Below are 15,946 nucleotides of genomic sequence, written 5' to 3'. Positions count from 1 at the left end.
ATAGCAAATTAAAGTTTAATTAAAATTCACTATAATAAAATGATTTCCAAGGTTTAACAAATGTAGGCAGAAATAATTTTAATGCTTTCTTAAAGATAACTATAATTGGAAATAATGCTAGTTAGGTTAAGACTTATTTATGATATGTTTTCTAAAATATCTCAGAATATTTCTAAGTAGTATTATTTCTAAAACTCATTTAGGTAGGTTAATAGTGTTATCAGACACCGAAAAGGAAAGATTAGTGAACAACCAGGTAACTGATCAGAATTCAAACCTTTTCTTTTAATACCTGGGTTTGAATAACCAACATATACTGTTTCTTAGCCTAACTAAGTATTTTTCCGTGAAATATATAGTTTCTGTACCACTTTTTTTGAGCATTGACATCTTAGTCCTAAAAGAAAAGATTAACAGAATAAACGATGAATTTTTCCTCTGGGAGGGTATGTATACCTATATACACAGATATGCGTTTACAGCTTAAAAAGTTTATCTCAGCAAGTTTCTTCCTGTCCTTTTTTTTTTTCTCCCTCCTTCCTTCGAACAACTTTATTCTTCATGTCATGGGACCATGGGACTTCGGCTCTCTGCACATGCACATGGCACGGTTCGAGAGGGAAAATACTTGGATATAAAGTACCTTTCATGCTTGCTGGTCTTAATCTTAAGAAGAGCGTAGAACAAGAGATTCTTGAGCAGAGGGTCGTTTATGTGATCTGTATAATATCTACTGCTCTGTGAGCTGTCAGATACTTAGTGCTCAACTTCTGACTGTGCAGGAAACAGACTTCACACCAAATTAATGAGTATTTGACCTGGGAACACTAGCTAAACTTTGATAAGCCTCATGTCTTTCAGAAATGAAGCAGTTCTTAGGACTATTTCTTCATTCGCTTACATGGATCAAATAAGTAACCTGTGGTCTTATCTGTCTCCTGTGATCAGTTCTTGTGCGAGGCTTTCATTCTCATTCCTGAGAAATACTTGAGATATATCCTGCCTTGAAAGTGGATTTGCATGTGCTTTATTAGTTCTTCTCTAAGTTTTTAAACTCACACTAGGTATCAGGCATTAAAGACTGCGTGTCATGTTCTAAGATAATAAGTATCCAAGGGTACTTTTGCTGCAGGGTCCTATTAAAGTCCACGGGGAAATGTTTCTTACCCGCGTGAAAGTGAATGAGGTGCAGCATGTTGTCACTTTCTGGTGCACCCCTTTGCCCTTTGCTCTCTCTCTCCTGCTTCCCCAGAGCTGCCTTGCAGACGACTCTCCATTTGTCATAAGTACAGCTTGACATAAGAAACAGTGCCCTACATATTTTCAAGGTCCCTGTACGTCATCTCAGAAAAGAGAAATTTGATATCACAGACAATTTCTTGATAAGTATTTTCTCTGCTCTCATTATATCCTGGAGGGAGGAACTGGCTTAGAAATGTGCATATATTACTAGGTGAAAATGTAAAGAGCCCAAATGCCCAGCAATATGGGACTCGTTAAACATCTATTCAACTGAATACTATGCAGCCAGTTAAAATTAGGTTTTAGAATAATACTTAATGACATGAAAAGAAATGTTCATAACGATGGTGATAGCTGAAATTTATTGGGTGTTGATTGTATGCCACGCACCTTTCTAAGAGCTTGTATTAACTCGGTTAATCCTAACAACAGTCTCATGGGGAGAAGGTATTGTTATTCTCATTTTAAAGGTGAGGAAGTTGAGGCTCCGAGCATTTGAGTAGCTTGCCCCAGCTGAGCTAGCTGGTAAGAGGCAGAACTAGAATTCAGGTCCAAGCACTTTGGCCCTATACTTGCTCAGGCATCATTATGTGAAAAAATACCGAAGAAAAATCTCTCTAAACTTTTTTATGGAACTAGACAAAATGTTTTAGATTCATCTAGAAAAGAAAATGTGTCAAAGATACCCAATCAGATTTTGATAAAGCAGAATTGGTGGAGAAGGACAACATGTCCTACCAGATATCAAAATATACCATAAGATATAGCAATTTTAAAAATACCATATCGTAGCAGAAATAGAGAATAAATCAGAAAAGCATGCTACTTTTTATGTTCATAGGGAAGAGGCTGAACAGGTGCACCTAAATATTAACAATGATTATCACTGGTTAGAGGGATTTACAGGTAATTTTTCTTTTTTTTTCTTTTTGTGTTTTAGATTATCTACAGTGAACATTTTTGAATCATATAATATTATCAAATGTATTTTTAATGCTTTTAAAACTTCAGGTTTTAACAATATTGCTGTTTGATTTTATGCATAGTGTTTGTACCGTGCATTTTCTGAATTGCTTGCTCTGCAAAGGGAATTCTCTAAAATGTTTTATATGTATATATATATATATATATATATATATATATATTACATTCACCTGGGTTTTAAATTAACCAAGCACACAGAATTACCAATCCAGTCCTCCATTTTGGTGAACATGGAGAAGAGGCAGTGGGATAATAATCCTCTTCTGGTCTAGGGTTGAAGAGAAGGATTTCAGAATCTTCAACTCATTTCCAAAACCTGAATTGTTTATTGGTGGCGTAAAGAAAAGCTATTGAATTTTAATATATAGCTTCTGTCTGATCACCTTGCTGAACTTTATTGTCAATTGTAATCGTTTTTCAATTGCTTCTCTTGGATTTTCTAGGTATATAATCATTTCATTTACAGATAATGATAACTTTTCCCCCAATATTTATGGTCTGTATGTTATATAACATCTCCCTCAAATGGAATAGTTGTTAAAAAGGGTGAGTAATTTTATGGTAACCTGGAAAGATGGGTCCTATATATTGATATCACGAAGTGAAAAAATAGAGTTAGCAGAGTTCTATCCTATATGTAGTATAATCCAGTTTTTATTTTAAAAAATAAAAACAAGCACTGCAATAAAGTGCTTAATTTAGGGAGATTACTCCTCCCTCCAAAATTCCTGTGGAAATTTAGGTGCTTGTCTTAGCCTGCTTGGGCTGCCATAACAAAATACCATAGACTGAGTGACTTAAACAGCAAATTTATTTTCTCACCATTCTGGAGGCTGGGAAGTCCAAGATCAAGGTGCCAGCTGCCTTGGTTCCTGTGAGAGCCCTCTTCCTGGCTCACGGAGGCCTCCTCCTCACTGTGTCCCCATGCGGCATGGGGACTCATCTCCCCCTTCCTCTTCTTACAGGGCCACAGTCCCATCAGATTAGGGCCCCACCTTATGACCCCACTGAACCCTAACTTATCTCCTAAAGGCTGTCTGCAGACACAGTCGCCTTGGGGGTTAGGGCCTCATCATGAATTTTGAGGGGACCCAGTTCAGTCCATAGCAGTGTCTAAACTTTCTTCCCCCAATATCCTCAGAAATCCTATGTTTAATTTATTTTATTTCAGGCAGGATTTGTTTTATCCTTTCTTAGGACATTCTTGAGGCCTTGGTACTTTGCAGTGTGTCACAGAAATTTTACCTAAATTTAACCTTATGCATCATTTCCTCTTAGACACAAAATCGAATGAAGCTCATGGCCGACAATTATGAGGATGACCACTTCAGATCCTCCCATTCCAGTCAAACCAATCATAAACCCTCCCCAGACCAGGTAAGACTGCTTTTGATTGTCTTGTGAAAACCAGTATGCTTTTATTTTGATGTCTTTTGTACTAGCACATTACAGATTCTGGGGTACAAGTTAGAAAAATAAAAATAATCAGTTTCTGAAAACTCTTTTTTTTTTTTTTTTAACACAGTCAGTTTCTGTAGAGGAAGGTGGTACCTGATTCTGAATATTTTAAGAGGAGATACTCAGCAGATTTGAGGACACTGAAGAATCCTTGAGATGAGAAAAAAATTCAGTCTTCTCAGAGATACTCACTAATTTGTAACTGTCCTGCTTTTCTTATTTAAGAGACAGTGCCTCAGTAGAAAAACAAAACTTTCCCTGTAAGCTCAGTGAGGCACGCACAGTGCAGTGTAACGGTAACTATTGAATATTATTTAATTGCAAATTTTAAAATCTCTGCTCATCACCTAGTAGGTGTGAAGATTGAAGCTTAGTTTCTTCGCTCCCATTTCCTTGGTGGATCCCTCCATCTATGTCATTCTTAAATTGTTGCCTTCAACTTCTCATCAGTGCAAAAGAGGCAGTGATGAGTCAGCCTGAAGGGGAACCATATTCAATGCCAGTTTTTTTGGAAGAAGGAAACTCTCCCAAGATCTTGAATATGATGGATGGGGGAGAGTAGTGAACAGATTACCTCATATCCCATTGCCAAAAGTCAGATTTCAACATCTCCATCACACTCAATCTTAAAATATACAGCTGAGGGAGAAAAATAATAGTTAAGTAATTACATCCATATGACTAAAGAGTCAAGGAAAGCTCCCCCACTGAGCATCTCCTCCAAACGATAGCATAGCTTTGTCTTAGGAGAAGAAGAAGAAATATTGCAGGTGAAAGCAGCAATAATATGGAAAATGCAATTTTTTTCTAAGATTCAGAAGGTACAGTCATGGTTTGATGACATTTTCTTAGCCAGTTGAGGCAGGCCTTATATTTTAGAGGGAAAACAGTACAATCTTTGACACAGGCAGAATGGAGAACTGTCTGCCTTGATGTCAGCAGTCTGTCCCTGCCAAGACATCATTTTGCTTGTTCTGCCTGCTTCTTGATACCTGGAATTAAGTTTATGCCAGTGTATATAAGATGAGTATTAGATCCTTTCCTTGAAACAGGTTTCGCTGATACACACAAGGAATTGGGTACCTCGCAGTAGTGGGAGGCAAACAGGAATGGGGAAAGGTTGAGGAAAAGGCAAACAATAAAGAAAAGCCTCCCACTTGATAATGTTGCCCAGATCCAGCAGTGGCTAGAGAGAGCGTCTCGGAGAGGTCGGAAGGCTGGAAGTACAGTGACAAGCTAATTACGAGTCAGAGCCTGATGTAAGAAGGGTCAGGAGATTAGAGACCGTTTGCTGCTGCTACAGTGTGCTTGTGTCTCTGTTTTGAATACTAACCAGCTCTTTTCGTTCCCACGCTGCTCTGGGGTCTCTGCCGTCCCGTAGGACGAGGAGGAGGGCATATGGGCATAGCCGTCCACGTGCTCCTAGGGCAGCCATTTGTTCAGCACGGTGAGAAACGGCTCTCCTCAACTACAGACATGCGTTCTGTTTGTTTGCCGTCACTTTTTTTCACACGATCATCTCACGTCTTGTTTGTCTGTAATTCACTAAATCCTTGGTGCGCTCTCTGCCTTCTCATCTCACCTGATTCCTGTGTGTATTGCTAAGCTTCTGACATAGTGGGCTTTGGGGTTTGGGGCTTTTTTTCTTGTTGTGTGTTAATAGTCACTTTTATAATTTCTTTCATGCATTTTTCGGAGAACTTCCAGGGCATGTAACTATTGATAAATTTCTCCTGTTGTTATTTTATTTATAAACTACCCTGTCTAGCATGACTTTACAGTGTCCTGGTAAGGTTTATAGTGACTTACGTCAAACCGGAAATAGAAGATTGATCAGATACTCTGCCAGTAGGTTTGGGATATACTGTTTATGATAAGTTAAAGTATATAGTCTTAAAAAAACAAAAAAAAAACCTGTGCTGTGGACTAAAACCTTGAGTTTCTGTTTATAGAAGAACGTTCTGCATCCTCGGGGTCAGTCATTCTTCCCAAGTGCCTACCCTGGGCAACCCCTAGAGCCTGGGTATTACCCCAAACTGTCCTTATAAATAAAGAGGAATAAAGAAGCAAAAGAAGACTTTTTAAGAAGTCGGTCTACAGAGTTCTTTTTCCCTCTTTTATGGATTGCTGCTGTGTTAAACTGTTGCCAGGACACTGTCTAGATTCTCCTTTCCAGGCCAATTGGCTAGAAAATATAGTCCAGCTGTGTCAGTATCTCTCTTTGATCCGATGCCCTGGAGGTTTGACTGAGGAAATCCTTTCCTTAGAAAAAATAATAATTATGATGAGTAAGTTCACACGTATTGGTGGCCTTGCACCCCTGGATTCACTGCCCATGCTCTTTGGCGATCTCACTCTGCTGGAGTTGGTTCTTCCTGAAAAGTCTGGGTCTTGGTGTTACCCTCCTTAAAATGATGAGGGTCATGTAGACCTCTCGCTGCAAACACAGCCGAGGAGAACAACGAGGTAAGTTGTGGAAAGAGGCGGGCACCGTGAAGACGGGAAACTTTCCACGTGGCTTTATCCTGAGGCTGTGAAAGAAGCTGAAATGCGTGATGCCAACCACAAAGCTCTTTGAGTCTCTATTCCTGCCCTGCAAAGAGGTTCAGCCGTACCGTTTTTCTAGACTCCACATACGTGCATTAATATACAGTATTTGTTTTTCTCTTTCTGACTTACTTCACTCTGTATGACAGACTCTAGGTCCGTCTGCACAGAAGTAGAGGACGGGCGTGTGGACACAGTGGGTGGGGAAGGGGGTGTGGGATGAATTGGGAGATTAGGATTGACGTAAATACACTACCATGTGTAAAACAGATAGCTAGTGGGAACCTGCTGTATAGCACGGGGAGCTCAGCTTGGTGCTCAGTGGTGACCTAGATGGGTGGGATGGGGGGCGTGGGAGGGAGGTCCAAGGGGGAGGGGATATATGTATACCTATAGCTGATTCACTTCGTTGTGCAGCAGAAACTAACGCAACGTTGTAAAGCAATTATACTCCAATTTTAAAAAAAAGCTCTTTGAACCCTGCACGCCAGACAAAGCTGAAGCTGAGAAAGTCTGTGTGCTAATTCTCTTTATCTACACTACACCCTACGGGGGGTGGGTGGAGTTGGTCATCGTGGAGCCTGTGGGGGCCACGCGGGAGTTGAATGTAGTTCAGCAGGCTCCTCCCCCAAAGTGAAGCTGCCTTGTCTGTTCTGGCAGAACACAGGAGCTTCCGTGCAGGCCTTAGCAGGAAGCCCAGCCCCGTTGGTGTCGTAGGAAACACGGCCCATAGGTAACCTCACCAGGAGACTGAGAAATGAGCCACCTTCACATGACCTTGTTCCTGAGTCTCCGTTCTCCTTTCTCTTCTCCCACAATAGAATCTAACTCCTAACAAGTGTTCAAATGCTACCGATTTTTTTTAAAATTATTGCACTATTGATCTTACTGCACTAAAATATTAACAGTCATTGGTTTAACAAAGTGCAGTTGCAATTAGCTGGCCACAGCTTGAGTTTCTATGGTAGAGTATTTCAAATTTTCTAAAATATGCTGTGAATATAATTATATTATAAAGGTTTTACCTAAAGAAATGCATGAGTGATCCCTAAAACATTGCCCAAGTCTTGACTTGCTATCCACTTTACTTGCTAATTCTCCAGAGAACAGATTTTCTTAACAAAATTTCAAGCTTTTGAAGTTGATGATTTGCCTTATCAAACTTAAGAACATAAATAATGTTTTGTGTGTAAAAATTTTTAAAAACACCATGTGTACCAGCAAAGTATGAGCCTTACTAGATGTAATCATTTCTCAGACTTATGCTTTATGGCCCAGAAAATGATCATCTTGGTGAACTTACCATGTGCTCTTGAAAAGAATGATATTCTTTAATTATTGCGTATGGTGTTCTATAAATATTGATAGGTCTAGGTGGCTGACAGGGTTATTCATATCTTCTATGACTTTACTAAAAATTGCCGGGGGGGTGGGGGGCAGTCTATTAAATGCTGAGAGAGGAGTATTAAAATCTCCAGGTATAATTGGAATTATTCTATTTGTCCTTTGAATTCTCAATTTTTGCTTCATGTATTTTGAAGCTCTGTTATTATTTGCACACCCATTTTTGATTGTTGTATACTCTTGATAAACTGACCTCCTTGTCATTATGAAATATCCCTCTTTATTTTCCAGGAATATTCTTTGTCTTCAAATCTACTTTATTAGTCTTAAGTCAACAAGGAGCAGTGTAAACTAACACGAAAAGTCACTCTGTCTTGTCTGGCAATAACAGGCATTCAATTAATACTTATTGAATATTGACTTTCTAGTGTTTTCTGGAGAGCAAATTGCCAGATAACATCATTTCCTTTATATATAAAAGTAGATGTTTCTTTTTTATGCTGTTATTTTAGACATCTCGTAGAGCAGCGGTCCCCATGGCACCCCATGGTTTCGTGGAAGACAGTTTTTCCCCGGACCAGGGGTTTGGGGGGTGGGGGGATGGTTTCGGGATGATTCAAGCACATTACATTTATTGTGCACTTTATTATTATTTCTATTATTTATTTCTACTTTATTGTTATTTCTGTTATTATTACATTGTGGTATATAATGAAATAATTATACAACTCACCATAATGCAGAATCAGTGGGAGCTTGTTTTCACTTGCCACTCACTGATAGGGTTTTTTTTTTTTTTTTTTTCACTGATAGGGTTTTGATATGAGTCTGCAAGCAATTGATTTATTATGGTCTCTGTGCAGTCAGACCTCTCTGCTAATGATGATCTGGATTTGCAGCCGCTCCCCAGTACTAACATCACCACTTCAGCTCCACCTCAGATCATCAGGCATTAGATTCTCATAAGGAGCACGCGACCTAGACCCCTCGCATGCGCAGTTCACAGTAGGGTTCGCTCTCCTGTGAGAATCTAATGGCCGCCGCTGATCTGACAGGAGGCAGAGCTCAGGTGGTAATGCGAGCGATGGGGAGTGGCTGTAAATACAGATGAAGCTTCGCTCGCTTGCCCGCCGCTCCCCTCCTGCTGTGCAGTGCAATTCCTAACAGGCCATAACCAGTAGCCGTCCGTGGCCTGGGGGTTGGGGACCCCTGTCATAGAGGATGAGATGCTATGGATAAAAAGGTATTTACTTTAGGAAGTTAGTAACCTCCCAGGTTAACTGTGCATTGGCCCTAGCCTTGTGATATTTAACACTGAAGGAAGAAAAAGAAAAAGAACCTTATAATACTACAATGAGGAGGTACTCTAAGTTAAATCATAGGAGAAAATAATAATCTGGTTGCACACACAGTGTAGAATGGTTTCAGTAGAAAGGTAATGGAAGAATGGGAGCTTTATAAGCACCTGACTTTAATGATCTTTGCCTACATTTTGACTATTCTCCTGACGTTAATTTAAACCAAAGCTCATTCTCTACATAGCAACCCCCTCCCCCCCCATTTTCTTGAGATATAAGTGACAAATAGCATTGTGTTAATCCAAGGTGCACAACATAATGATTTGGTAGATGTATATATTGCCAAATGATCACCACAGTAAGTTTAGTTAACATCTATCACCTCACATAATTACAGTTTTTTTTCTTGTGATGAGAACTTTAAGGTCTACTCTTTTAATAACTTTCAAATATACAATAGACACCATGCCTTATATCCCCAGGGCATATTTATCATATAACTGGAAGTTTACACCTTTTGACTCCCTCAACCGTTTTACCCACCCCCAAACCCCACCACAGGCAACTGCCAAATCTGTTCCCTGTATCTATGAGTTTGGTTTTTCTAGGTTCCTCATGTAAGTGAGATTGTACAGTATTTGTCTTTTTCTTTGTCTGACTTATTTCACTAAGCATAATACCCTCAAGGTCCATCCATGTTGTCACAAATGGTAGGATTTTCTTCTTTTTTATTGGCTGAATAATATTACTGTGTGTGTGTGTGTGTACAGTTGGCCCTTGAACAACACAGGTTTGAACTGCACAGGTCCACTTATACATAGATTTTTTTTTTTGCAATAGTAAATAGTATAGTACTACACAATCAAGAGTTGGTTGAATCTGCAGTTATGGAACAATGGATACAGAGGCACCACAGAACAAAAGGCCAACTACAAGTTACACACAGATTTTTGACTCTTCAGAGGGTCAGTGCCCCTAACCCCTGCATGGTTCAAGGGTAACTGTATATACACCACATTTTTCTTTATCCATCAGTGGACAGTTAGGTTGTCTGTGTGTCTTCACTGTTATAAATAACACTGCAAGGAACACAGGCGTGCAGATATCTTTTCAAGATAGTGATTTTATTTCCTTTGGATATATACTCAGAAGTGGAATTGCAGGATCATATGGTAGTTCTATTTTGAATTTTTTGAGGAATCTCCATGCTGTTTTCCATAGTGGCTGCATCAGTTTACGTTCCCACCAACAGTGCATAAGGGTTCCCTTTTCTCCACATCCTCACCAACACTTATCACTTGTCTTTTTGGTAGTAACCAACAAGTGTGAGGTGATATTTCATTGTGGTTTTGATTTGCGTTTCCCTGATGATTAGTTATGTTGAGTGCCTTTTCACGTACCTGTTGGCCATCTGTATGTCTTTTTAGAAAAACGTCTATTTAGATCTTCTGCCCACTTTTAGTTGAATTTTTTGCTATTGAGTTGTATGACTTCTTTATAAATTTTGGATATTAGCCCCTTATCAGATATATGATTTGCAAATATTTTCTCCCATTCACTAGGTTGTCTTCATTTTGTTGATGGTTTCCTTTGCTGTGAAGAAGCTTTTTAGTTTGATGTAGTCCCACTAGTTTATTTTTGCTTTTGTTGCTTGTGCTTTTGGTGTCAGATTCAAAAATTCATCCCCAAGATCTATGTCAAGGAGCTTACCACCTATGTTTTCTTAGAGGAGTTTTATGGTTTCAGGTCTCACAGTCAAGGCTTTCATCCTTTTTGAGTTAATTTTTGTGTATGGTGTAAGATTTTGGTCCAGTTTTATTCTTTTGCATGTAACTGTCCAGTTTTCCAGTACCATTTATTGAAGAGACTGTCCTTTCCCCATTGTATATTCTTGGCTCCTTTGTCATAAATTAATTGACCAGTATATCCATGGGTTTATTTCTGGGCTCTCTATTCTGTTCCATTGATCTATATGTCTCCTTTTATGCCAGTACCATACTGTTTTAATTACTATAGCTTTGAAATATATTTGAAATCAGGGAGCATAATGCGTCCAGCTTTGTTCTTCTTTCTCAAGATTTCTTTGGCTATTTGGGGGTCTTTTATGGTTTCATACAAATTTTAGGATTCTTTGTTTTATTTCTGTGAAAAATGCCTTTGGAATTTTGATAGGGATTGCACTGAATCTGTATATTGCTTTGGGTAGTATGAACATTTTAACAGTATTAATTCCTTAAATCCATGAGCACAGACTATCCATTTATTTGTGTCTTCTTCAATTTCTTTTGTCAGTGTCTTAACAGTTTTCAAGGAACAGGTCTTTTACCTCCTTGGTTACATTTATTCCTAGGTATTTTATTCTTCCTGATACAATTGTAAATGAGATGGTTTTCTTAATTTCTCTTTTTGATAGTGTGTTATTAGTGTATAGAAATGCAACTGATTTTGTGTATTAATTTTGTATCCTGCAATATTACTGAATTCTTTTATAAGTTCTAACAGTTTTTTGACAGAGTCTTTATGGTTTTCTGCATATAATATCATGTCATCTGCAAACAGTGATAGTTTTACTTCTTCCATTTCTATTTGGATGCCTTTTATTTCTTTTTCTTGTCTAACTGCTCTGGCTAGGACTCCCAATACCATGTTGAATAAGAGTGGTGAGAGTGGGCATCTTTTGTCTTGCTCCTGATCTTAGAGGAAAAGCTCTCAGCTTTTCACCATTGAGTATTATGTTAGCTGTGGACTTGTCATTATATGGCCTTTTCTATGTTGAGGAATGTTCCCTCTGTTTCTGCTTTGTTGAGATTTTTTTTTTAATAAGTGGATGTTAAATTTTGTCAGATGCTTTTTCTGCACCTATTGAGATGATTATGTGATTTTTGTCCTTCATTTTGTTAATGTGGTATGTCACATTGATTGATTTGCAGGTGTTGAACCATCCTTGCATCCCTGGAATAAACCCCACTTGATCATGGTATATGATCCTTTTAATGTATTGTTGAATTTGGTTTGCTAATATTTTGTTGAGAATTTTTCCATCTATGCTCATCAGAGATATTGGCATGTAATTTTCTTTTCTTGTGGCATCTTTTTCTGGTTTTGGTATCAGGTAATGCTGGCATTGTAAAATGAATTTGGAAGAGTTCTCTCCTCTTATATTTTTTTGGAAGAGTTTTTTAAAAGATTGGTGTTAATTCTTTAAATGTTTGGTAGAATTCACTAATGAAACCAGCTGGTCCTCAGCTTTTCTTTCTTGGGAGGTTTTTAATTACTGATTCGGTTCCCTTACTTGTTATTGGTCTGTTCAAATTTTCTATTTCTTCATGATTCAGTCTTGGTACGTTGTGTGTTTCTAGGAATTAATCCAGTCCTTCTAGGCTGTCCAAATTGTTGGGATTGGCATATAGCTGTTCGTAGTAGCCTCATGATTCTTTGTATTTGTCTGGTATCAGTTGTAATGTCTCCTCTTTAGTTTCTGATTTTATTTATCCTGTCTCTTTTATTTTCTCCTATCACGTCCTACCTGTGAAACTGACAAAGCATGTTTTCTGCTGTGTCCCCTGTACGGCAGTTATATTACTTTATGGCAGTTTAGTTTGGTGGTAATAGCATGCTTTGGCTCCAGATCTGATTTGAGTCCAGCTCGGTAGCTGTGTAATTTCCCACAAGTCACTCAACCTGTTCTCTAAGCATCAGGTTCCTCATTTGTTAAATGGCAGTAATAAAACCTATAGTGAAGGTTCTTGGAAGGATTACATGTAATAATGTGTTCAGTGCACTTAGCCCTCTGCCTGGCACACAGGAAGTGCTCAGTAAAGGACTGTGTGACATTGATAGTGATTGTGGTAAAAATCCTCAAATATTTACAAGATCCTTTGGTGCTCCTCTTCACTTTATAGATTTCTCCTCTCTCCTAATATAGTAACATTCCTCCCATTGCACAAGTAACCCACAATCCTAGTAATTAATTTTTCCTGCAGCAAAAGAAATGTCTTCTTTACTGAATCGTCAATGATGTCACCAGTACTGCCTGAGCAACAGTGTAGACACCTCTCCCAGGTATCTGTGCGGGAGGTCAGCCACAGACGTTGTCAGACCTAATCACCTTTAAGAAGCACCCTGCCACCCTTGGCGGCAGGTGACACTTTCTTCTGAAGTTTTCTGACCTGAGGGTTATTTTCAGGCCGTGGAAAGAAGCAGGAGCACCACCCCTGCGCGGTGGCTGTAAGTGATTCTTGACAGGCTTGGTGATCACATGAGCTCAGTGAGGCAGGGACCTCTTCTTAGGCCACGTGAGTGAGTTGTGAGTAATCTGGGGGAGAGACCTTTCTCTCAATGTATTTTTAAGACAGAGTTTACAGTGTTCCACAGGTACATCCTACATTTTTGTAGTTTCTGCTGAATGATTTAAGGTGAAATTGTCCTGTGACTCACTTGATGTATTTCTTAGACTGAAAATTGCAGTGTTTTAAACATCTCTGGAACATAAGCTCTCAGATGCATGGGTTCTTACCTTAACAATTACCAGCATTTGACTAATAAGGAAGTGCCGTCTTCCTCCTGTTTGTGGTATCACTCGTGACTCAGACGTTCTTCCTGGACAATAAAAATATCCTTGTACTTCATGCAAAATAAAATTCTTCACGTCCTAATTGTTTTTCACAGTCCTCTGAAAATGGGGGGACCCTACGGAGCTCAATAAATAGTTTTTGAAATAAAAAACTGGTGAGCTTTTACCCTAAAGAAAAGTTGCATGTATTTTGTTTAAAGTTTTATGCATTTGTAGTAGATATTGTAATCTTTTAATTTGCTCTGTACCCTAACGGGTTACCCTGTGGTCTGACATGGTTATGACGTGGACTGCTGGTTTCCCAGTCCACCTTCTAGAATACATGGTCAGGTTTATCAGCCACCTCTCAGGTAACATGTGGTGGGACCCCTTTTAATACCAGTTTTGGAAGATAGGCCTAACACTTGCCTATTATATCACATTTTTATTTTATAGAGTTATGTTTTGGAGGATATGATTTGACTCACATTTTATCTGAACTATTTAACAACAGTCTTGTTACAATAGGGTTCTACAGTATTTCTTTCATTAACTTGTCCTCAGCTTCTCCCTAATTTGTTATTTTCTCTACATTCTCTCTGTCTTTAGGGTTACTATCTGTTTTGGGTTAAAGGAATATTTTCTTGGACACAAAAATGCATCATCAACCAAAACAAAAAAGCTATTCTCCCTTGATGTGTCTGCCTCCTTCTTCCTGATCCTGGGATGACGAGACTAAAGTTTCCAGCTGGATCTGTCAGTCAGCATTTCTGGGATAAATTAAGTGAGCACACTTGATTGAGGTGTAGCTGGACTGTATCACTGTCTTCCTATTATCCTAGGAGATCAAAGCTGAGCACAAATAGAGGCTTAGTCTTTAAAATATTCAAAACAGATGGCTAGTTCTTTGCGGTGAAAATTCAGGTTTTAAGGCAAACCACTTGTTAGCAAGACTTCATTTCTTTTCATTGAAAGATAGTCAACACTGAACATATACCTCTCTCTCTTCTTCAAGACTAGAATCACACACTTTCTGCATGAGGAGGGGTTTGGCAAACCCCAAAAGCTGTTACACTGTCTGGGTTCCTTTTCATGTGAATATAAAATAAGATACTCAGATTTTTCTTTTGGTATTTTGGGTATTAAATGAAAAAATCTTAAATGTTTAAATTCTCATAGTCATTTTGTTGGTGGGTCACTATTTGAAATCTAGTATTCACACTGTTACATCCTCCAGAATTGAACCAGAGTGTTTATCCCTGACTTCATATTTTTACAAACTAAAATGCACATTCTCCACAGTCTATTACTGACACCTGGGTCCTGAGGTCATACAGAATAAGTCCGTAAGTGCGGTTTGAAGTTTTTATTGTTTGGTTTAAAACTGACTGAAATGAGAAAATTAACTCAAAAATATTTATTGGGAGTCTCCTATGTACCTACACTGCACTAGGTACATGGGTTGAAATACATGTTTCAAGACTATAAAAACAAATACTAAAGGACAGATTTTCTCCAACAGAAAAAATTATACGAGGTGCCGTAGGAAAACCCAGGTCTGCACCAGAGACTCAAGGGCTCACAGAGGAGGTGACACTTGTGCCGCATCTTGAAGGAGCAGCAGGCGATTGCCAAGCAGATACACTGTAAATCTGTTGAACTCTCAGTAGCTCCCTGTGGTTACTGCTTAGGGTGTGAATTAATTCTCTATTGCTGCATAACGCATTACCCCAAAACTTGGCAGCATTGAAAGCAATACACCCCTGTTAGGTCAGTGGTTTCTGCAGGTCATGAATTCGGAAGCAGCTTGGCTGGGTAGCTCTTGCATGAGTGTCTCCGGGGTTGCAGTCAGGATGTCAGCTGGGTCTGTAGTTGTCCAGAGCTTGGTGGGGACGGAGCATCCGTTCCAGGATGCTCACCCACAGCTCATACCGGCAGGAACCTTCAGTTCCTCACCATCCGGACCCAAAATGAGTGATTCAAGAGAAGGGAGCAAGGAGGAAGCCACAGTGACTTTTATGACCCATTATCGGAAGTCACACACCACCACCTCTACTGTGTTCTGTTCCTTCAGCGCAAGGCACTGAGACCATCTGCGCTGAATGGGCCAGAGCGTCTTAGGCTTTACTTTTTGAGGGGAGGCATGTCAAAGCACGTGTGGACTTAGTGCCAACCTCCACAGGTGTTGGGGCAGGGTGACAAGCCACATGGCTGGTGCCGCCAGCGCGGGTGGATCACGATGACCTTTGTGTGCCGTGGCGACCTGTGGAGGGTGGCCAGGAGGGATGTCAGAGCTTCTGGCTCTGTCCTGGAGGAGGCCATGCGGTCTGGATGCCGCAGCGGTGGAAGGGATGGAGGATCGCCCGTGTGCTCATCACCGGGAAGCTTAGTTCTCAGAAACGTCCCAGACAGAGAACACAGCCCGAAAGCCCCACTGTGGTTCAGAAAGGTAACTTGCCTACAGGCGCTGTTCACATAAACAGCCCTGCACAAGCCCACGTGTTCCACGGTGGCTGTGGCG

The 15,946-nt window shown here is 39.6% G+C and overlaps 1 protein-coding gene across 18 annotated transcripts in view; it reads left to right on the top strand.

Annotated features, from left to right (window-relative positions):
- The window catches only part of ERC1 (ELKS/RAB6-interacting/CAST family member 1), a 417,262-nt gene that overhangs the window by 353,945 nt on the left and 47,371 nt on the right, over window positions 1-15,946 (top strand). For 15 of the 18 annotated variants that reach the window (XR_014233070.1, XM_082349076.1, XM_082349081.1 and 12 more), the window contains one exon: window positions 3,505-3,603. Coding sequence is in view for 17 of the 18 variants with exons in the window: in XM_082349076.1 (XP_082205202.1) it covers window positions 3,505-3,603 (99 nt within the window). In the remaining variant the exon portion in view is untranslated. Of the gene's footprint in view, window positions 1-3,504; window positions 3,604-5,065; window positions 5,132-15,946 lie in introns of all 18 variants that reach the window. The other 3 variants (XM_082349072.1, XM_082349078.1, XM_082349071.1) reach the window with 1 other exon arrangement.

This window comes from Balaenoptera borealis, assembly GCF_965194805.1.
Source record: "Balaenoptera borealis genome assembly, chromosome: 13".
Classification (NCBI taxonomy): Eukaryota; Metazoa; Chordata; class Mammalia; order Artiodactyla; family Balaenopteridae; genus Balaenoptera; species Balaenoptera borealis.
The sequence above is the reverse complement of the archived record's forward strand: the minus strand, read 5'-3'. Positions and strand labels throughout refer to the sequence as shown.